Genomic DNA, 22,496 nt, shown 5'->3' on the forward strand with positions numbered 1-22,496 from the left:
CCGTTAACATACAGGTACATGCGACCAGAAGCTTCGTGCCGCTCCGTAAACTACTAACGAAAATAGGACATATCTAGGCTCTTCCTCTTGAGAACCACTGTTGCGGAAGTAACAAATGGCTGTATGTTTATTATATATACTAAAACTTTCTTTCGGGAGGCACTCTCGCAACAACAAAAGGTGTCCTCTTCATGAGACGATAATATACGTAGTAAACACTGCCCGCCTCGACTAGACTTTGCTAACTGCGGGCAGTGCATATTTTTTGTAATATTGTAATATGGTAATATATCATTAAACTTTGTAATATATATCATTAAACTTTGCCAGTAAAGTAATTAAGGCCAGATACAAATAACAAAGTCTTCGTTAAGCGCTAAGCGATAGGTTCCTTTAATGGAATTTATAGAAAGGTAATGGGAACATTTGTACATTATTGCCAAAATTTATTCCTCTAGACTGGAGGTGGAAAAGAGATATCCACCAAAGAAAGATATCTTGCCACCGCAGACCTTTCAATTTCACGTTACCACCAGTAAAGCGAGGGCTGCGAGGGCTACACTTTAGAAACTTCTGTAGTCAACCAGGCCATTGCTAGCTTCATATGTGACACACACCTCTGAGATCAACAATGAAAGGTATGGTAAATGTTTAGCTGGGTCCTTGAATAAAGAAAGATATCATTCGTTTTGGAACGAGCGCAGGATAGAGATAAAAGATTACTATCATAACTCAATTTGTATTCTATGCTTCTGGTACTTGGAGAAGATGTCGCTCTTGTCTTGATGACGACCTTGTTAAGTTGAGTAAGATCTTTGCGTGCGAAATGTATCCAATCATTAATTATGGTATCTCTTTTGTATTGTTGCTGTTTCTCGTCGTCTATTAATGCTTTTCTACCGTTTAGTTAGCTTTTGTTGTTTCCATATCACATACTTTCGTTCATTATTGTTTCTTTCGCAATTGTTGGCATCAATTGCTCTTTCACTGAGTCGTTTTCGCATGCATGAATTTTAGTTTTTCGTGCATGCATAAACTTAATTAGTTTTCTCCGCTCAGGGCCCTTCTTTTTTCGGTAGTCGCAGTAGTCGCAGTTCGCTTTTGAAGCGGTTCCTTTATTCTTCATTTCGTCTTCGGACAGTGTTTTTTCGTCAAGCGCAGACTTGCTGTAATCGTAACAATGTAAGTAATGTCGTTTCAAGTTAGCTCAGTGTATTTCTTTCCTATCACCTTCACTTAATAAATTGTTGTAATTTTGTATTTATTTATTACTTTAAAGTTTCAACCCACATCGTTCACTGTCAATAAATCGCCTTTTTTTTATCAGCAATTGTGGTGTTGAGAAGTTACGATTGCCGCAGTCACAAGTTGTTTAAGAGTATTGCTGTTTGAATATATCAGATTATTGAGAAAAACGTTAAACTTTTGCAGATCAGCATGTAAAATGTCCCCCATAAATAAATTAGTTTTGTCTAGATTTTTCAGTCGAATTACAAAACTTAGCTCTAGAGAAAATGTCGTTATCTTTTGCGTTGCCACATAAATTGGTTATAAGCATGCGTGACTTTAAGGCCGCGCTACAGTAGTACAAACATCACCGATATCCATCGCTTCTCATTCGCATTAGATTGCCGTTACTATGCAGAACAAAGGACGCCTTACAAATCTTAAATAGCAGTTGAATTGTTTCAGAGCAAATTACTCTTCAGTTGTGTTGTGTTTCCTCCTTGATTATTTAATTTAAATAAAAGGAAAACCTAGGCATATAAAACAATTTAAATGCTAAGCTAATATAAGGCAGGAGCAAAACTTCGTACACCATTTCGTGACATTGAACTTTATTCACGATATCATTGCTTGAGTTACGACGAATCCTTTTCTCCACAAGGAAACTTAGATAATTCCGTGAGAAATAACTCTGCTGCGCAGTCTTTATCAAATGTGCTCCAACGCACTTCATTCCCTCGCCCAGTTACGTGTTGAGCTAAAGTCTTCACACATCATAATTTGGATATATCACCAAAGTTGAAATGGTAAATTGGCCACCGTAACGCAGCTTTTGTAATCGTTACGGTGGCCAATTTACCATTTCAACTTTGTTGATATATCCAAATTATTTCGTTACTCCCACCGACGCAGTCCCAAACTGTTTTTTTCGAAACTATCAGCCTTTATTCGTCTTTACACATCATCCTGGCTCATGGCATATGGCCTTGGATCCGTTCCTCCTTCTGTAAATTTCCTTTTCCGGGGCTTTTTTTTCTCCACTCCTCAAAGTAAGATCTCAGATGAAAGCAACAGGGCTAGAGTGTTGGTTACCAGCTCCCTGGTCGTGCAGAATCACTTTTCATGTGTTCAAAGGAACCTTGCAATTGGATATTTTGATGTGCAGTTTCTATTGATTGGTTTTGATTGGAATTCCTTATTAATATTGTGCACGATCAGGTTCACAAAAATCTAACAATAGCCTAAAAACAATTAACTGATTAAAATATATTGATTAAAAAAAAAAATTTTAAAAAAAAGCGTGATATTGGTGAATTAATGTCAAGTGTACTTATCATGCCATGACTTTACATGTGACATCATCAGCTTATCCACGTCAATCGAAGTGTCCCAACGTTAGAAAAAAACAAAGACAAATTCTAAATTCAGTGCATGAAAGAATATAAATGAAATAATACTCAGCTCATTCGTCTAAAAGCGAAGCAATTAAATACTAAAGTAATTATTTTCAATTTTTGTGCGTCAACCTTGTGTGTAACCTCACAACAAATTACGTACCAACCGCATTCTTCTAAGATCAGGAACAACAGCAACAAAAATATGTTTTTCAGTTTTGCCAATTTTGGTTTTGTTGCGAATCTCACCCTTCAGTTACGTAATGAAAGGCTCAATTGTCCACGGCATTAGAAATACCAAAGAAAGAGCTCCCATGAAAGGAAAAATAGTAACCAAAAATTGGCAACAAAAATAAAAAGAAAAAGAAAAAAGAAAACAAAAATACGGTATATCATTGAAACAGTGATGCAAATTTTCATTTTTGTAACTTAGATAAATACATAAATTCTATTAAGAGAATATATTCCCTTGATTTTATAGATTAAAAAAAAATACAAAAGGCTACGAATGATTCAAAAATAAATCTTAAAATAACGCATTTGCCAAAAATTTTATGTAAATCATTTTACACTTGGCGAGTATGCAGGATATACTTAAAGCCTTTCTGAACAGGAAATAGAGTCCGACTTTTATGTCGATCAAGAAGGCCAATACAATCTGTTGAAGGAACAATATTTTGAAGTTCTACACACGTTTTCCCTGGTTCCCACGTGTATAAATGCTTCTTCTCCGAGGACAAAATCATCAGAGTAGCACTGCTTCTACAAAGGAGCTGCTAAGTTGTTGGAGGCCCAAGCAAGAAAAGGACCTGAATGAATAAATTTGTTCTTTCTGCCCTCGTGGCATTCTGCCTGGCTGTATCTTTGCAGGCTGTTGTATCTTATGAACCCCTAGAAACAGCTGCCTATGAAGCCGATCAATCTGACGATTTGGGCGCTGTGAAGGATGCAGTCGACACCAATGCTGATGAAGGATTTGAAGATGAACTGAGTGATTACGAAGATGAAGATGACAATGATGAAGATGAAGATGAAGTTGACAATGATGAAGACGAAGAGGAGGAAGAGAATCCAAACGGGTGAGTCGGAGCTTTTTCTGTCGCCACAAACGCGAAAATGTTTTCGTTGTAAACTCATGCCAATCGCAACCCAAGAACAAAGAATGCTCTGGCAAAAGGGCCAAAAAATAGTTTGGATTAACCATCAATTAAAAGATTCTTTGTTTGCGTACTCGAAGGAGATTACATTATCGGTTTTTACGCGACCCACGACTAAGGAAGCTGTAAAATGTTTGAGTAAAGTGAAACAAACAACGTTTTTATTTGCGATTGAGTTTGGCTCGAAAATGCCACCATGCAATAAGTATTATTACAGTGGAGACATTTCTAAGATTGCACGATGATCGTTGGTTACTTTTCGCTTGTAACCGGTATTTCCCTGCTGGTCGTTTTGGGGTCAAAGTTAATAAAGTTCTACTGAAAAAGAAAGGTTGCCCGAGAAATTATCTGTATTGTAATTGTAATGGAATCTATGAACTCCAATTGGGTTGCAGTTGTCGCTATTCTAAATTTATTGAGGTTATCGACAGTTCGAGTTCTGGTATTTCAGAGGATTTCTCGTTCATTTACATTCGGGTCAGCACCCTAGTGTAATGTTTGTAAGTGTTAAACCATAAAAACCAGGGACTAACTACAATTTCCTCCTTTTTAAAGTGTGCTGAGAATTCACGGTAACGATAAATCATGGAATGGAGTCACAGGGAAATGATCTTCTTATGGATCAGGTCTTAAAATGACCTACCCTCTCTTCTTCGCAAAACCAAATGCCTCATCAGAATTTCTCCACAGGAGAGACAAGTTTCTGATTCAGTTCATTTTTGGAAATAAATCAACTGATTACTTGATATCGCGCCCAAACTGAAGGAAACGTAGTTATAATTTCTTTCTTACGTTGTCTTTCAGAAGCAGCGATGCTCAAGCAGATCCAATACCATTTCTTGGCAGAATCAGAATCCCGAGAATTCCAAGAATCCGGATCCCGGGGCCAAGAATCCCGCTCCCGAGAATCCCGAGGCCAAGAATCCGGATCCCGAGGCCAAGAATCCCGCTCCCGAGAATCCCCAGACCAAGAATCCCAAGGCCCCGCTTCCGGTTTGGGAAAAAGTAAAGGGACCTACCCGCTGACCTATCTTTTAGAAGCCGAGGCTACGAGAAATTATGCCATCTGTCTGATTTTAACTCTAATTGTGTTAGCAAAAAGTTGTAATCGGTAAAGTTATTGATCAAGTCAAGTGACTTAGCCGATAATAAAGCACACTTATAAATGCAGGTTATGTGATGCACGTCATTTAACGCGGGTAGTTTGCAGTCCCACAACTATATCACAGCAAAAACATCGTCCACATACTGAACTCAGAATTGTACAAGTTTTAATGTAGACCTCACGAGACACTAACATAAGCTGTGTGCGCGAGCGAATGTACTTATGTGCTTGTTACGTTAGCGTGTATCAAGGCCATGAGCATGTTGCAAGGCCAGCACAAGCAAACCGATCCAGAGAAAGAAATAAAACAACGATTCCATGAGGTTTAGGTGTTTTTGAAGCTTTGGAGGTCAGGTTAGCTAGGTCACTCACGTGACTATTCTCAAACATGATTCTTGACAATTCAAGGATGAAAAATAGCACTCTTCAAAGCCCAGGACAAGGAAAATAGGGAAAGACAATCAGCATTAGTCCAATACAAGACGTGAACAATTTCAGCACGAACTTCCTTGTTGTTCTATAGTTCAATTCGCGCCGGTGCTGCAGGACAGAGAAAAAAGATATACTATCATAACTCAATTAATTTTGTATTCTGTGCTTTTGGTACTTGGAAAAGATGTCGCTCTTCTCTTGATGACGACCTAGTTGAGGTGTTTGGGAGTATTGTTGTTTGAATATATCAAATTATTGAGAAAAACGTTAAACTTTTGCAGATCAGCATGTAAAATGTTCCCCATAATTAAATTCTTTTGTCTAGATTTTTCTGTCGAATTACAAATCTTAGCTATAGAGAAAATGTCGTTATCTTCTGAGGTGTTTAAATGCCACATTTAAAAATTGGTCACAAGCATGCGTGACTTTAAGGCCGCACTTGTACAAACATCACCGATATCCATCCCTTCTCATTTGCATTAGATTGCCGTTACTATGAAGAACAAAGGACGCCTTATAACTCATAATTAGTAGCTGAATTGTTTCAGAACAAATAACTCTTTAGCTGTAACGGTCGCTGCATTTGGGTCGTGGTAGAAACCGTGGACTAAGAAGTGAACATAGCTGAGGGCCATATTCGAGAAGTCTCTAGCGGCTGTTGGGTTTTTAGAGGTGATCGTAAATTTTACTACTAAAGGATGATGTTCAAAACGAAGCGGGGTTTCACATTGCTCTTTGTGTTTCTCGGGGTGATGAACGTAGCATGTTATTCAGGTGAGTGAGCGCTTGTTGTTAAACAAATTAGACCGGCATTACAGTGGATGGTATGAAAGAAAGCTCATGTCCAAAATAAACATTCCTAAAGTCAGTCTATCAATGTCGCAAAAAATATTTTGCTATCGGATGAATAGACGTATTTTTTTTTCTTTTTAATCGTAATAACCTTTTTATTGCTCTTCGTCTCTTAATTAGAGTTTCGGCAATTGAGCTGGAACAATCCTAACCATGATGTAATAAAAGGTGGGGATGGGACTAACGAATCGTGACAAAACTATTTGAATTTGAAATGTTTTGTCATTTAGCTGACCCGACACAAGTACTGAAGCTTATTAAGCAGAAAAACTGCCAGAATTTAAACATTTCTGTATAACCCCGTACTTATCTAGAACAAAGCCGTAATTCCAAAGGCAATCTATTATTTTTCTCTAACTGTTTTCTGTATCTAAGAACTGTATACATAATAAGTATGGGATTTTGCGGAAATCTTACCAAACCGTTTCTTGTCCTAAAATGCCTATTTTCTTTCAAATCATTTAAGAAGTTTAAGGCTCCACCGGCGGACTGACACATTTTGAAATGAGCTGAAGTAAGTTTCCAATTTTCCAGCGCAAATTAAAGCGCCAAGTATCTTGTAAAGAAATAGCATTCCCAGTCAGATTCGACAAATTCGAGGTAAACGGATATCAAGGCCTCAAAATACAGCTCTCTATAAGGCCGGTCGTTGTTTGTCGCTCCAGGGAGGAAGGGGGGTGGGGGGTGGGGGGTGGGGGGGAGGGGTTTGAAGGATTTTGGTTGGGTCGCAATAAAATTTACCTGATCAATTCTTAAGGTTCTGTAATGTTCTTATCACCCTCTCCTCCCCTCATTGGTAGTTTATTGGCAGTCAAATTTTTACGGTCCACCCCTCCCCCTGTTATCTATCCCGTGTCTTGGCAACGATTACTCCACCTCCATTCGCGCCCCTTGCTCTTCCTTCCAGATTATAAATAATGACTGGTCCCTAAATAATGGTCTTAATTGCATCAGTTTTTTCAGTTTCAGAACGGGAAAACCATTCCAACGGAAATATTCCTCAGGAGAAACGAGAAGCCGTACTTTATCGTGGACAACTGTGGTCAGCCACTTATGATAACAACCGGGAGGTCACGAATGTCTTTATTCCTTACACAGTTAAATTAAGAGGCTGGTTCTCAGGACTTGGTAAGTACAAAGCTTCTCCTTGGCTAACTGATTTCCCTTACCCTCTCCCGTGAGGGGGAGGGAGGGGGGAGGGAGGGGATAGGGAGGGGGAGGGAGGGGGGAGAGAGGGGAGAGGGAGGGGGAGGGGGAAGGGGTATGCTCTTCTCGTAAGTCTCTTTTCTTAACCTCTGGTTACCTGTGACCAAAAATCTACTTATTCCTTGAGCGTCGAATTCACGAAATAAAGTTTCAATTTTAAAAATCTACAGTAAAAGACATGACATCTTAAGCATTTTCTTCATCAGTGTACGTTAGCAGAATTCCGAGACCGTGAAAGACAAAGGGAAAGGTTTGGTTAAAATCTGACCGATTTAAACGTAATTTTCTTCTAATTGAACCCTTCCACTCAATATAAATTTGTTGGACTCTTTTTTTTTTGTTATCACTCTCACCCCTTATGTTCGTCTTGGTTCCCTTTTGACGACCATAAATGATTCTTTCCCTTAGCCTATTTGTTCCTCAACTCACGATTCTCAATAGCAAGCAGAGTTTGAAGAAAGGACTTTTTTCATACCAAGGGAGGGAGGGAAAAAAACTTTATATATTTCATTTTGCAATGAGAGATATTTTGATTTCTTAGATCATGACGATGAGGAAACTATCAAAGAAGCAGCGAGTGTTATCGCTAAGCACACTTGTATCAGATTCGTGGAGCGCAAAGATGAAAAGGACTTCATCGAATTCTACGAAGACAGCGAGTAAGATATGCAAAATTTTAAGACTTTTTCCGCGATCCACCACTTGGTATAATGTTTGTATTGGTAGTTTTTCCCTTTCTTTGATTCTATGTACATGTAATAGGAAAATTTGATTGGTTGATTGGTTGGTTTGCGGGCTGAACTCCAGAGCTTGGGTTTGTGCAGGATTTCCTGTTCCCTGTGAGATTCATTCTTTATATGAAAAGGCATTTCAAAGTGTCCTACTTGACGAAATTCTAAGGTTTGGCAGCAACAGTGTTCCTAAAATCAGAGACCGGGGCATGTTATAAGCTGGAAGCGACCAGATGATAGGCTGGTGCTTAAAACCCCTTCTCCATTGTCCTACTCGTTACAGATTTTTGCTTTTCAAGACCACACCCAACGCAAAAACGCAGTCACAGTTTAATTTGCTATCTGACTCGATTGTTAGATGCACTTGCGTAAAATTGAACCACTGAAAACTCAATACCTGCCAACTTTTTTATTTGAGAATATTATTCCGCGACATGAAAAATCTTCTGTTATTACTCACTCCAGCAATGTCTGTGAGTCGTACATCGGCAAAAAAGGCGGGAAACAGCTGTTGTCGCTCGGAAGCGGCTGCAAGAACAGAGGTCACGTGACTCATGAGCTAATGCACGCCTTGGGATTTTTCCACGAGCATACCAGACCGGATCGTAACAAGTTTGTCAAGATATTGTGGGATAACATCAAGAGAGGTGAGTAACCTTACGCAATACTACTTACCTACTTTTGTTGTTCTTTCTTAGTCTTCACTTTAGTGAGCTTGGTAGTCGCATTTACAAGACGATTTTTCTTTCATACACCCCAGACCACTTCAACCAGTTTGAAATCCGCACGCGAGGAGTCACAACTCTGGGCCAACCATACGACTTTCAATCCATTATGCATTACTCCAACAAGGAGTTCAGTAAAAACGACAAGGACACCATCCAGGCCCTATCAGATCCAAACATGCCACTTGGTAACATCAACTCCTTATCTGCCGTGGATGTCCTGCAAATTAACCTGCTCTATAACTGTCCCGAGGCACTCAGACAAGGTACAGCAGTTTTATAGGCACGTAACGCTTGCAGAGTTACAGCGTGCGTTGAAATTCACGGCAAGAAGGTCAAAGTGCACCAAAGGAAATTATGTCAACTGCAACGAACGACCAAACGTTAGTTACTGAATTATGACTGACTATTGTCTTTTGAGTTCGGAAAACTAAGCAATTACTTAAGTGCACTAACATACGACTGTATAACAATTCTTCCTTTCCTTTTCGTGTGAATGATGATTTACTTCCCCCCTTCCCTCACCGCTCGGATTTTTCAAACGACTGCCATCGATCACATTACTACCATATCAAGACAATCACGCCACAACAAATATGGCTAGTGACCACATGCAAACCATTTACTCACTGCATCACTGTACGTTGTTTAATTCACAGTTGACAACTACGAAATAACCGTGTGCACAGGAGAAAAATATTTTGCGGGAACAGATGGACAAGTGTTTGTAGAGCTGTTTGGGCGGAACTCTGTTGGCCAACTGCAAAATTCAGGCGAGGTAGAATTAGCGGGAAAAAAGAGCGCCTTTGAGATGAGAAGGTGAGAAACACTGCAAAGCCATTATGAAGGGTCTTTAAGGGGCACAGTAATTGTTATCATTCCACACCGGAGAACATCAGCGGGTCAGAAATTCTGTGTGTCTGTGTGTGTGAATGCGTGCGTGCGTAAGTGTGTGCGTGCGTTTGTGTGTGTGTGTGTGTTTGTACCGGTGTGGAACTGTAGCCACTCATCTGTTATCTTGTTGTTAGTGTCGATAGATTTAACGTTATTTCACCAAACCTCGGAAAACTGGTCAGACTGGCGGTCAGACTCAAAGATGGAGGATACGGAGGAGCATGGTATCTAGACAAGGTGATTATTTGGAATCCGAGAGGTAGAGTATACAATAGATTAATGACTCCAGTTTGTCAGTAGCCCATTACTTAATGGGCTTCTGCCTTTGTTTCGGAAGCCGGCGGGGCCTAATTAACAATTATTCCACGAGCGCGCGTTGGATATGAGATGATAGATAGCCAACGAGGCGCGTAGCGCCTCGTTGGCTATAATCATCTCATATCCAACAAACGCGAGTGGAATAATTGTTTTATTAAAAACACTACATTAAATTATTAAATTTTATTAAATCCTTAGCTCCCTTTCAATTTTAAGCTTATGCGTACGCTTACCATATCGTAGTGTATGGTATATTGGCTCATATACCATATTGGCTAAGCCAATGAAAAGTCTTGAATTGCATTATCCAATGATCCAGTTTTTAATAATATCGATTATTGACCCTGAATACGCAAGATGGAGTTTGGTAATGACTGATAACCTCTTCCGTCGCCTAGCTTTTATAAACATGGAGGCAGCTAGCTTTTATAAACATGGAGGCAGCTTGAGATGATGGCTCAAACAGAACAAATTGGGGCGCAGGTTCAATGAAGCTACACTCCGGTGGGAACGGAAGGGAATACGTAAATTTTCTAAATCTTATTATATATACAAGGCTAAAAAGATAAAGAAAAATTATTAAAATGTTAAAACCAAACGTTTTCGGCTGTTTGCCATCATTAGGGTGTTTGCTATATGAATATATCTTATTAACCAAGCGCGAGGGCCGTACTGGGAGAGTATCGGCCCGAGGTATTGACAGTACGGACCGAGCGCAGCGAGGTCCGTACAAAAAAGACCGAGGGCCGCTATTCTTCCAGTACGGTCCCGAGCAAGCCTGGTTAATAAGAGATTTATTACACGACTGAAGTTCAAAGGGACACAAGTGCGGTATCATTCGGGACCATTCGGGACAGTGCCCGGTCCAATACTGAAAGAATATTGACCGGCAATAGAGCATTTTGATTGGTTGCTTTTAGTTATTGGCCCTCTGACTGCCCGAGTCGTGTAATAATATCTTTTATTAAGCGAACATTATGGACATCATTTCCAAATCTTGTTTCTCAATGAAAATCAAGGTGGTAGGAAAAGAACCCATCAAAAGTGAAGGAGTAGTTCAGAATTATTTTGGATCGATCAAGTCTTTTTATCAAGGCGGTTCTTGCTTGCAATTGGATGTTGAGACTATATGATCAGCGGCCTTCTAAAGAGATGGTCCAATTAGAATAAGGAAAATGAGATGACGGTCCATGTAAATAACTTTGTTCCCAAAGTGCTAAATGGAACTTTCAGAGTGTGTTCTTTATGCATGCAAAGCCAAGGTGACTTCAGGCGCTTTGGTAGCACTTAAGAATTTTTAAGATAAGGCGTGGTATTGTTACTGTAAGTTGTAGGCAAGGCGGATCTTGTATCCTTTAAAGTACCTTGACCGTTACATCGGTCGATAGTCGCTCGATACTCGACTGATATGTTGGTCGACACTCGGTCGAAACTTGATCAATAGTCGGTCGATAGTCTGTCGATACTCGGTCGATAGTCGGTCGATAGTCGGTCGATACTCGGTCGATGGTCGACTATTAACCGAGTCTAGACCAAGTATCGGCCAACTATCGCCCGACTATCAACCGTACGTCGGCTGACTATCGACCGAGTGTCGACCGAGAGTCAAGGCCAGGTGGAGGATGGGGAGGAGGGAGATGAATGAAGGAGAATTGAAATGAAAGCGAGTCGTACCCATCCGCTCCGTTTCCATACCCGCCTTCTCAGCAATGCTTTTACTCCTCTTGCCACTGATGGTTTCATTGTCTCCAGCTCTATTGGGATCTAACAACCCTTGTGGTCCCTTTTGTTTCTCAGATTCAAGTTCAAAACAGAAAGAGGCGAGTGGATGTTTCTTTTCCATGTTCCTGCTGGTTTAGAGGAAGTTCTGACACCAAGACATTGGAACCTTCTTACTAGTTGATAAACTTCAATTTGTTTTGTCATAACTTATGTCGTGCAACTATGGTTTGAACCCAAAAGTAACAGATGACCGTGTGGTGTCGTCTGATCGTCTGGGTGATCTAAGTCCTAGGCGGAAGTCGTCAACAGAGTCATGTCACTCTGATTATCGTTTCCGCTCAGGTTGTCAAAAGGTCAGTCGTTGTTACCGACAACTTCCTTTCCAGGACTTCTCTTACCCGAACGATCAGACCACATGACCAACTGTCATTTACTTACTACAAGTGGACTAATTGTTTTATCAGTAAAATTAGTTAATTTTCATATTCACCACAGTTGACATAGTATTATAGTTATGGCCACGAGAAAAGGAGCTCTATTTCCAACTTTAAAGGCGCTTTCCTTACTTCAGTGACAGCTGACTAATATTGCCAGTTGAATGTAGATTCGGCTTTTTTTTGAAGCTGTGTCCACTATGACATGTATAACGTACTTTGTTTTAATAAATAAAACTGTGGGTACCTCGAATTGTCACGGAGAGAAATAAGGAGGGAGGCTGGGGAGGAGTCACAAGCCTTCCGCTTTATTACAATGGCATGCGTTTCGTAACTGAGCACCCGAAAAAGTTAAGCACGCCGTGAAAAATTTAAGAGAAGCAAATGTTGCCCGCACCTTCGAAGGGGTTCCACGGTTGACAGAAGCTCTGGTAGAGAAATTAGCATCGTTTTTACCGTACTCCAAGAGTTATTGACGCGTGCAGCTCATTAAATCTCCCGCTTAATTCAAAACTTATTAATTAGTATGAAACGATGAGAAAATTAGCGAGTGTGACTTCGATACGAAAGCAGCTTACGAACACAGGAGCAGTTTCCATTCGAGATAATCTCGGTTAATTTATAAAACTAAGCCGTATCAGTGTTCTGAGGGTCCAGTATCATAGTTTAGAATCGAAGTTAAACAACGAAGCTGACAACTCTACAGACGGGTAAACTTAAGTTAAGCGCAGTTCACGAGGGATAAGAATTTGTAATTATGATGAACGTTTGGCGAAGAAGTGCAGTAGCGTTAATTGTGATTACAGCAAGTCTAGTCGCTCATGGAGGAAAATACCAAGGTATGAGAAGTTTGTGGTGTGTTTAAATTATTATCAATTTATAATTATTTCCAAATGTCAGCTTAAAGTTTGCAAATGCTTGATGAGTCTAGTAACGTCCTTCGTACACATCAGACCTGCTTGCTTATATTTCAAGACAACTCAATTCTTAATGAGAGTTTAATTCCACAGTGTACTGAATATAACATGTATTCAATTCGATAAAATATTGTAGAATTCAAAATTTCTGTTTTATGTTCGATTTTTAAAAAAAAATTCTTTGCATAATTTGGCTTATTTAATACTCAATTCTAATCAGGAAGAACCGTTGATTAATAAACAAAGCTGCAACTATGATAAAAGCGCCGAGATATAAAAAGTAGCCCAGCGCTAGCGATATATTTTCAGTTTTATTTCTCTTAAAAAGACAAAGCAAATTTTTGCTCCTTTAGAGTGAAAACAGCAGGAATTCGTTGCAAACGTAATTTTTATAATTTTAATGCTTCTGTCATTGGTAAAACTTCCAGGGCTTCGTTCGCAACCCAAAAGTATTTCTTTTTTCTCTTGAAACTGCTTTATCAGTGCGTTAATTTACTTCTTTCCCTTTCTTTCTTTTCAATAGAACTATGTTATATTTACTGGTTTCATTTGTTAAATTGCCCTATATTTTAGGCGCCAAACTAATGATAATTTATGCCGACATTCGATGCTATTTTTCCGCGGATGGTTAACTGCAGTTACGCACGAGAGAGCAATAATGGGGGTAAACTGTGACCGGTTTTGTCTCCTTTGAGGTACAAGACGTTAATTTCTTCCCAGTAAACCTGCTCTGAACTTGAACAAAAATTCCCACTTGTACAGTAATTCACGAATCGATACACATTTTGCTGGAACAATAAGCTATTTTCTTTTAAACGACGCCGAAAAAGGCACTGTGCTATAATTTACATTCAATGCCAACCTTTGTCGGGACTTGTTTGAAGGGGGAGCCGACATCGAAGAGGTCTTGACGTCTTTTTTACCTGATATGATATCATGACTGATAACTGCCCACTACTGACATAAGAAACATTATCCCAGACTCTCAACTAGACGAAAAGTCTAAGAAATAGAAGTTAATTTTAACTTCAAGTTATCTCATGTTTGCCCTTGATTAGATATTTCCTTGTCGATAGTTTTTCTTATTATATCTTTTACACTCTTAAGGAAACAGCAAATTGGAAAGAGATGCATCTTGGTTAGATCCAAAGGACGAGTTCAACGATCCGCATACAGACCACCGGGCTTCAAAAAAAAGTTCTGCGCGCCATAAGACAGATAAAGATGACAATTCAGTTTACAAAAGGGATCGCGCGCCTCCAAAAAGCCCCAAATATTCAAGTTTGTCAACGGAGGCAATACTTGAAAGAGCTGAGTCTGTTTTAGAAGCTATCAATAAGAAAGGATGCCCAACAGCTGAAGGTGTGGCTTTTCATCCTTAATACTTGAACTTCAGTGCGCATTTTCTCCATACTGTTCTCTACACATTTCTTAAGGTGCTGACAAGGAGAATTTGTATAACAATCAAGAGCTTCTTTAGTTGGTGATCATTTCCTTTATTCTCATGACCTCAATGTGTGACTCAGGGCTGATATTGTGAGGAGAAATAAGACGTTGGTCACTCTTATTGTCAAAGGGTCATGTGACGTTAACGGGCTGGTAAAGTTAGGGCAAGTCCGACAAGACTTATCGTAATGAAGTGCAGGGGGGTGGCATGGGGGGTGAGGTCGGGGTGTTCGTTGCAATGCAATCAGCAACCCAGCGAACATCGGAGGCGTGCGTTCATATCAAAGCTTGGAGAGATTTTACTTCGACAAAATATAAGGTTATCATGGCATTTAATCGCGTTTACATGTGTTTACATTGCGCTTGTTGAATTCCTCCACTCACGCGTTTGTTTGACTTGATTTTCGCTCATTTTGTTTGTTTTCAACAGAGAACCTTTTCAACATTACTGTTTATACCGCTGATTTGAGGTTGGCAGGAACTACCTCTCAGGTGTACATCAATATCTATGGAATGGTTTATGGTCTGGAAGAGAGCACGTCAAAAATACATCTTACAAATCATAACATGGAGGAATTTACAAGAGGACGGTGCGTTCCAAACAGATTTTAAAACTTGCAGAGAAGCACCACGTTACAGACATTAAAATTTTTTGTTTTGATTTCCAGAGTGGATTCATTCCTTCTAAAGACGAAATTTGTTGGTTTGGTTCAAAGAATCACGATTGAGCACGACAACACGGGTGTACTACCAGATTGGAACTTGGACAAGGTACTGTGCGAATTTATTAATGAGGTGTTTACATCATGACGGAATTATCAATTCACTTTCCTGCTCTCAAAACTGACATTTCTATACCTTCCTTTTCACGACTCAAATAAACAAACAAACGAATAAACAAACAAACAAGAAACAAAACAATAAATCTTAATTGTTCGCGAACAAAATTAATCAAAAAGCAGTTCATAAAGCATAGTTTGATCATTGCTGGAACCTAGGTAAAAAGCAAGGTCTTGCCAAGAAAAGAGTACTTTCTCCTTTGTAACAAAGCTTTTTTTGATTGAGCCAAGTCGAAAACAAAACTACAGTAACCGCAAAGAAAAAAACATATGGAATTAAAATGAAATCATTACCACCATGAAACTCGGGAAAATACAAGAGAAGTAACCAACCTAAATAAATTTCTCCCCGCTGACACCTTTTCTCTTTTCTCTCTTCAGGTAGTAGTACACGATTTAAAACTCGGTACGGTCCAGACATTCATGTGCTTTTGTGAATTGGCGGGATACGAAAATGAAGTCTCCTTACCACCAATATAAAACAACACTCTCTGCAGTTTACTCTTTTCTTGTTGGAATGAAACGCAGTGTCTCGAAATGGATACAATGAATGGAACTAAAGCTGGGGTTCGAGGATATCTTCTCTTGCTTGTTGTTTATATATATATATATATATATATACATACATTTGCCTCTAACTGACTAAGTGTAAGGTACAGACCGAGTTTTTTCAAATGGGATTTTTGGCCTAAGCACGTAGTGCGCGAGTCAAATTCGAGCAGAAAAAAAAGAGGTTCTGTATCTTACAGGACGGACCGAAAGACGTGGTTAGTAAAAAATTTGTCATATCTCTGAGTTTAAAATAGAGGAGGAAGATTTTAATACGGACAAACGTTTAAATTTCAAAAGCCTTAATGTGAAATATGGCCCGCTAAATTTACCAATCATTGCGCACGTATTACTGAGAGAAAAAAAGGTGCTTAAGTGTATCCTAACCCTTATTTTAAAATCATTGAACAACTTGATGCAAGAGACTATCAGTTCATATTCTCTTGCATTTGCTTTATGCCAGCTCCTCTTTTTGAATTCATTTTTGATGGTTAACAAATTTCTGTCGCCCCTTGTGTTGATCATCGAAAATCCTTTTCATAAGATTTGCTAAAAATTTTGAAGGATTTGGTATTTTATGATGAAGAAGATTGAATTACGGTATGTATAGAAAAGACTCCTTGGACTATTTTAAATTGAAAGCGTATCTGATTACAGTCAGGTTCTCACGATTTCAAGACTTGAATAAAGGGTTTGGTACTTTACAACGACATAGAGGAAATCATCTTATTTAAAAATAATTCATTTTAATTCATATTTTTTTTTACAAAAATTGCATTCTCTTCAGGTTTTTTATACAGCAATAAATATTCGTAACGACTCGTTTAAATTCTTTGGCGAACTTGACACTTGGTAACGATAGGAACTCTCTAAATCCTTATTCCAGTTCTTCGCGCAAGTGTTCGTAAAATTGAAGTTTAAGCTGCGGACTGCGTTCATTTTGCGTTTAGACTTCGTTTACTCTGTGGTCAGACGCAGCATTTCTCGTGAGCACACCTTCACACCACTTCTATTCACCTAGTAACTGGTCAAGTCGCCCGGAAGTCATCTCGCCCGGAGCCTGAGTCCTGCCCGGAATTTAACGTAACGTAAGCAAATGCTCCAAAAAGGCGTTTCGATCGATCGGTACCTTAAGCACGTTCTAAAAATATGCCATTTTGGTGATAAAAAAATCGGGCGACTTGACTATTTTTTTGGGGGCGATATTACTAAAATTTCGGGCGGCATGACTCAGGTTCCAGGCGACATAACTTCGGACGAGATGACTTCTGGACGACTTGTTGGGAAACCGCATTTTGGCGCGCTAAGGAAAGCGTAACTCCAAGCCTTTATCTGTCCGCATTCGGAATCCAGGAAGAAACTGGCAAAAGTCCAAACCACCAAACCTCAAGGCCTGTTCAGACTTCTCCGAAGTTGGTATGACCTGTGGTTATTGCGTGCTGTTGAGCCGCTTGGTGCCCAGTCAGCGGTGTTCCACAAACGAGGCAGCGGATAGAAAATTGGGATAGGTTCGTGAATTGTCGTTTCTGGAATGAAGTAGTTAAGATGATTACGACAGGATTTGAAAGCGAGAACTATGATGTTTATTTGAAGATCGAATGTGACTATTCTACACACGAGTGCCAGTTATACTGAACTTAGGTACTGTATAAATAACGAAACAGGATCCTATGTCAGTGAGATCACCAAAGTTGACGAGAGAGAGATACAACTACAGCCTTATGTTGGAAGAAGTCCAGTCGTTACAAAGGGCGGGAAACCTGATCCATGCGCGGAAAAAGCGGAGGTGGTGCCAGGCGCGGAGAAAGGTTTACCCGCTTGTGGCACTAGTAAGTAGATCCAGGGCCTTCGGATGAAATTCAAGAAAAATTCAAGCGCGTGAAAAGCGCGGGAAAATGTGAAAACTGCTGAGGCGCGAGAGACGTTGAGACCGGCTCATGGCGCGGGAAAACGCAAATCTGCGCAAAAACGCGTATCTGGCGCACAAGCGGCTGATGATCCGCCGTTCCCGTACAGTACAAAACAAAACATTAAAAGAGATTGAAAGAGCGGGAAAGTGTAACCCATGCCAAAAGCTGGAACAGGTGGATCCAGTCTCGAATGCGCGCAAGTGCGCCAAGTGTGCCTAAGGCTTACAGGCTCTGACAACGTGACAACTTTAAGCAGATATTCAACAACTTCAAAACGACAGAGAGATGCGCGTAAAATTAATTTTGATCTACGTGTATCAGACATTTACAATTTGATCTGATGTTGTGGTAACTAATCGAGGATGCTTCGGAGCACTCTCACAGGACGTTAGGCCGTCAATATCGGCTAACCGGAAAAAAGGAAAGGCAACTAATTTGAACGGACTAAAAATATCAATAATTCAGCGGTATTTGAACTCTTTCTTTTTTTATGCAAACTCTGGATAAACAAAATTATTCTTTAACATAATTGCTCTCATATTATCTATTATTTTAAATTATTCTAACCTGCTGAGCCCCTGCAGCAATTTCGAGAGCTTCAGCCAGTCGCATGTCATCTCCAACAGGGAAAACAGTCTGAAGTGGTTCTGCTGTACTGTCAGAACTTTGCACACCGAGTGGATCATAGTGAATGCCGTCATAGATCAGATATACACATTTTCTATAGCCAATGCCTTCACCTGGAAAGTAATTTTGGTGATAAGAACGAGGTAAGTTACAGGTGTAAATAATCATCTCATAAGCTATACTTTACTGGCCAATCAAAATTACAGCTTGGACTGCATTGTTTGCTGAAAAATCTCACTGAGCTCAAAACAGTTCTACGTAGGGTTATTGGTAACAACACTCCAAGCCTATTGAAAACTGTTTGTAGACAAAAAGCAAAGAAGTGTAGCCTGACTTTCATGTACATGTCAGCAAGTACTGTTGGTTTCAGAAGATGGAGAAACATAAGGATAGCTTGCACTGAAATAATTCATTCATGCTGTCCTAAAAAAAAAAACCACAACCACACCAACAATTTTCAGAAAAAAATGTTAAAATATTTTTTAGTGGGAGTGCACCTTTATCCGCTTCAGAAACCCTTCTAAGCCCCTTATCACTGCAAGGTCAGAGTTACCCAATCGTGTGGATTCAAAAGTGATTTTTACCATATCTGTCAACTCTCCCAGTCTCAGTATCAACAACAGCAATCTCTGTTTGGTAATGCTTACTCAAAATTGACAGCTCAATTGCTCCTGAAAGAGGATAAAAAGAAGAAACCTCTATTAACAATGGTTTGTTGCATGCTGTTAAAGTAGATCAAAGGAGAAAAAATAAAAGGAAGCACAAAATATGGCACTTAGAAGCTGTATCTCTCTTTCACTACAATTGCAGATTGAGAGAACAAAATACCCCATAGTATTAACACTATAGTATACTTGAGACTACTTTACCTCCCCAATTGTCTTTATTCAATATCCAGTTGCAGTAATCTGAGTTGTCTTGGCCCAGGAAAGCAGTGTTAAATGTCTGAGGATCATTTGAAACACACTGTGCAATGAGCTTTCTCAATTCAGAAGAAAAGGAGGTGTCGCCCAGCATAACATAACTAGAGAAATGCAAACACAAATATAGACAGTGGTCAGAACACCACCAGAGCTCAAGAAACGAAAATTATCTTTCATTGTAGAGGGAATACATGTATGCTACACAATGCATGTTAATGTAATTGAACCTAAAAAGAAAATTTAAAAGTTCTCTCAAACATATGCCTGTGCAGTGTAATGGTTCAATTCAACATCCTTTTTGTAATCTAGTGAACAATCTATTATTTCTCTTTCATTGTAAAAGATACTTTTAACACAGTTGATGCAAGCAATATCACATGTACACAGGCCAGTTAAGGCACACATCACATACATGTACAATCTATTACCTCCTGCTTACATTTCTGATGATTCCTGGTTACATGGCACGAAGCCATTGTAAATGTATAGAGGTTTGTGGGTTTCAGCTATCCTCAGATTTCTCTTTCAGATCTGTGGTTTGCTCATTGCATAAGTTACTGATTGAATTGAGTATTGTAATTAAATCACAAAGTTATCAGTGCAACCAACTTACCTAACACTTGTGAACAAGCAGGAATTATCAGCTGGAACAACTCTGAATGGCAAAACAAAAACAGCACTTGCTAAAAAGTAGTACAAAAACTTTCTGATTAGTTAGAAAGGTGTTTGTCTGCACTCTGACCTTCATTCAAGTCTTTATAGCAGCAAAGAGCTCTATTCAGACCATGATGATCAATCACTTGCTATTCAGTGTTATCATTTTGTTATACAACTGGGTTAAAAATTAGTTACACTGGGTATGATTTTCTCCAAAATTAAAACTCGTCCATCGGAAGAACAAAATTCCTGTCATCAAAAACAGTTTTGTTCAAAGAGAGGTCTGCCCAATACCGCACTTCTGAGCTCATAGACTCTACAATAAGTGAAAAAATTAAATTCAATCTGTTTGATTCTATGAGAAAACTATATAACCTTTTCCTCTAATACAAATCCCCTTCTTAACAATATACAGTAAGACTTAGGCACATGGGCATGGAACTATTCTCCCTGCTTTATACTTGTTAGAATGGAATACTCAGAGTCTAGTCATTGTTGAGATGATTTTACTATTTCACAGTCAGTTACAAAGAGAGATTGTGCATATTGCATGTTGTTGTCATTGAAATATTACATACATACATAGGTTAATTGACCACTCCCCATGGGGGCTTTTTAGGGCCAACACCCACCCATCCCACCCCAGGGGAGGATATCCACCACACAGTAGTCTTGTGCATGGGAAATTAACGTCTCCTACCCCTAACCCTGCAGGAGACAGGGCCTATGGTTTATTCGTCCTTATCCGAGAAGACTAGAATATCTATCCATTTCTTGTTATAGAAAGGTAGCAAAATCTCCTCAGTTATTTTAAGACCATGAGTATTGGTCTGGCCGGGGCTCGAACCCTCGACCTCCCGCACAACACAATTCAGAGCACTAACCAATTGAGCTATATTCTGCTACACTAACCAATTGAGCTATATTCTGCTACACTAACCAATTGAGCTACATTATATGTATGTCTGCTAACAAAAATTAAGCGTTTTAATCTTTTCCATGATTTTGAAAGCCTACTTGTTGTCTGTGTCTCATTATCCAGTTCCCTTTACCTACTTCCTAGATATAAGCTCCTCATCAAAACAGAGCGAGCCCTACACAGTCAAAACTATTTACAGGTGTCTAAACCCCCCATTCATATCCCAGAATTTGACAATATTCATTAAATAGTTAATAGCCAAGTGTATACCATGTGTCACTTACTTCCTTGTCAGTTTTCCCAGTGCAGCACTTCCTAAAGATCTCTTGTAACTATCTATCAATACTCTTGGTGCTTTTTTATCCTCCTCAATGATAAGAGTGTCTCCTGAACGGATGTCAAGTGAAGACAAAGAGTCACTCTTATCTCCACAGATCAGCTGTTTTGGTGGAAATCCTGAAAGAACTTAAGTTTTCACATATTGCATGTCAGTACAATGAACATGTCTAACCAAATTAAGACTGTTGCAAAAGAAAGGTGCTACTCTTAAGCAATCATTTGGCCACTGATGTCGCTGACACAGATATTTTAAGTTTACTTGTAGATAAACCATACATACAGTCTTACTACATTATTTATAGTTAGTGTACATGCACAAAACTTACTTCTCTGTGCATGTGGTGGAACATCTGTCAATAACCATATCTTCTCCTGCAAATCAGCAACAGTGGAGCTGGTAGAAAGTCCTTCCAGATTATTGCGTCTTCCACCCTTATATTGACATCTTAAAACCTTTAGGACAATGCATCCTTTTTTCAGATATATTCTAAATTATTGAACATGTAGCTCTTAGAGGTGAATCATTTTTTACCGATACATAAAAGATATATTGCACAAAAACGAAATTATTTATGGATTTCATAACCAACAACACAACAGCAACTCTGGATGGCCAGATATTGTTGAATGTTTCGGGTACTTTGCAGCTATTTCATATCTAATCTTATACATTGATTTACCGGAAAAAAGTCCTTCTTATACTTATTCGTTGCAATTGTTTTTTGTTCTTCAAATTATTTCCAACAACCATTTTTGTCTTCATTTAACTCAGTAAGGTCCATCATGCTGAAAAGTGCCTTGGAGGCCTAAGATTGGCGCTGTTGAAGGTGTATTATCATTAATATTAGTTATCACTAATATAAATAACAAAAGAAAGTTGGAATTTAAGAGTACGTAAACAAGATGACAAAACCTAACTCGAAAAAAAAAAAGCTTCGCACTCCTGTTGTAGCATTTTTAACCTGAGTGGCAAAACATAACTACTTTTATACCGAGAACACAAACTTGTTTATTTTTACCTCTGATTGGCAATCTTCTCAGATCTCAAGCAAGGGGAAAATGAGGGTAAGCTGTTAGAAAATTGAAAACAAAATAAGTTAACGCTTTTCTCACCATAGACGCCATCTTGAAGTCTGCAAGCTCCTGGATTCGACCAAGCCTCGCTTCTATGCT

At 39.2% G+C, this 22,496-nt stretch overlaps 4 protein-coding genes across 5 annotated transcripts; 3 read left to right on the top strand and 1 right to left on the bottom strand.

Moving 5' to 3' along the window:
* The first annotated feature begins 3,347 nt into the window (after positions 1 to 3,347).
* Positions 3,348 to 4,948, top strand: LOC111322956 (uncharacterized). The gene is made up of 2 exons (XM_022926195.2): positions 3,348 to 3,700; positions 4,583 to 4,948. The coding sequence occupies exons 1-2, from the start codon at positions 3,435 to 3,437 to the stop codon at positions 4,785 to 4,787; spliced, it is 471 nt and encodes a 156-aa protein (XP_022781930.1). The 5' UTR covers positions 3,348 to 3,434; the 3' UTR covers positions 4,788 to 4,948.
* An 883-nt stretch (positions 4,949 to 5,831) lies between these two features.
* On the top strand, positions 5,832 to 12,450 carry LOC111323018 (zinc metalloproteinase nas-4). The gene is made up of 8 exons (XM_022926283.2): positions 5,832 to 6,089; positions 7,131 to 7,295; positions 7,915 to 8,032; positions 8,570 to 8,751; positions 8,865 to 9,095; positions 9,489 to 9,648; positions 9,858 to 9,960; positions 11,839 to 12,450. The coding sequence occupies exons 1-8, from the start codon at positions 6,014 to 6,016 to the stop codon at positions 11,938 to 11,940; spliced, it is 1,137 nt and encodes a 378-aa protein (XP_022782018.2). The 5' UTR covers positions 5,832 to 6,013; the 3' UTR covers positions 11,941 to 12,450.
* A 102-nt stretch (positions 12,451 to 12,552) lies between these two features.
* On the top strand, positions 12,553 to 16,658 carry LOC111323033 (uncharacterized). Its single transcript, XM_022926305.2, has 5 exons — positions 12,553 to 13,036; positions 14,222 to 14,476; positions 14,991 to 15,150; positions 15,229 to 15,331; positions 15,781 to 16,658. The coding sequence occupies exons 1-5, from the start codon at positions 12,955 to 12,957 to the stop codon at positions 15,877 to 15,879; spliced, it is 699 nt and encodes a 232-aa protein (XP_022782040.1). The 5' UTR covers positions 12,553 to 12,954; the 3' UTR covers positions 15,880 to 16,658.
* Positions 16,659 to 16,674: 16 nt separating this feature from the next.
* On the bottom strand, positions 16,675 to 22,476 carry LOC111322978 (ubiquitin thioesterase OTU1). 2 transcript variants are annotated; one of them, XM_088736520.1, is made up of 8 exons: positions 22,437 to 22,476; positions 21,650 to 21,776; positions 21,269 to 21,449; positions 20,022 to 20,063; positions 19,355 to 19,509; positions 19,133 to 19,156; positions 18,426 to 18,598; positions 16,675 to 17,474 (listed from the first exon to the last, which is right to left on the bottom strand). In XM_088736520.1, exons 1-8 carry the CDS (start codon positions 22,446 to 22,448, stop codon positions 17,346 to 17,348), a joined length of 843 nt encoding a protein of 280 aa, XP_088592646.1. In that variant the 5' UTR covers positions 22,449 to 22,476; the 3' UTR covers positions 16,675 to 17,345. The 2 variants fall into 2 exon arrangements, with proteins under 2 accessions (XP_088592646.1, XP_022781962.1); XM_022926227.2 differs by having other exon boundaries at positions 19,070 to 19,156; positions 22,437 to 22,471.
* Positions 22,477 to 22,496: the final 20 nt, after the last annotated feature.

The sequence above is a fragment of the Stylophora pistillata genome, chromosome 10 (genome assembly GCF_964205215.1).
Source record: "Stylophora pistillata chromosome 10, jaStyPist1.2, whole genome shotgun sequence".
Lineage (NCBI taxonomy): Eukaryota > Metazoa > Cnidaria > Anthozoa > Scleractinia > Pocilloporidae > Stylophora > Stylophora pistillata.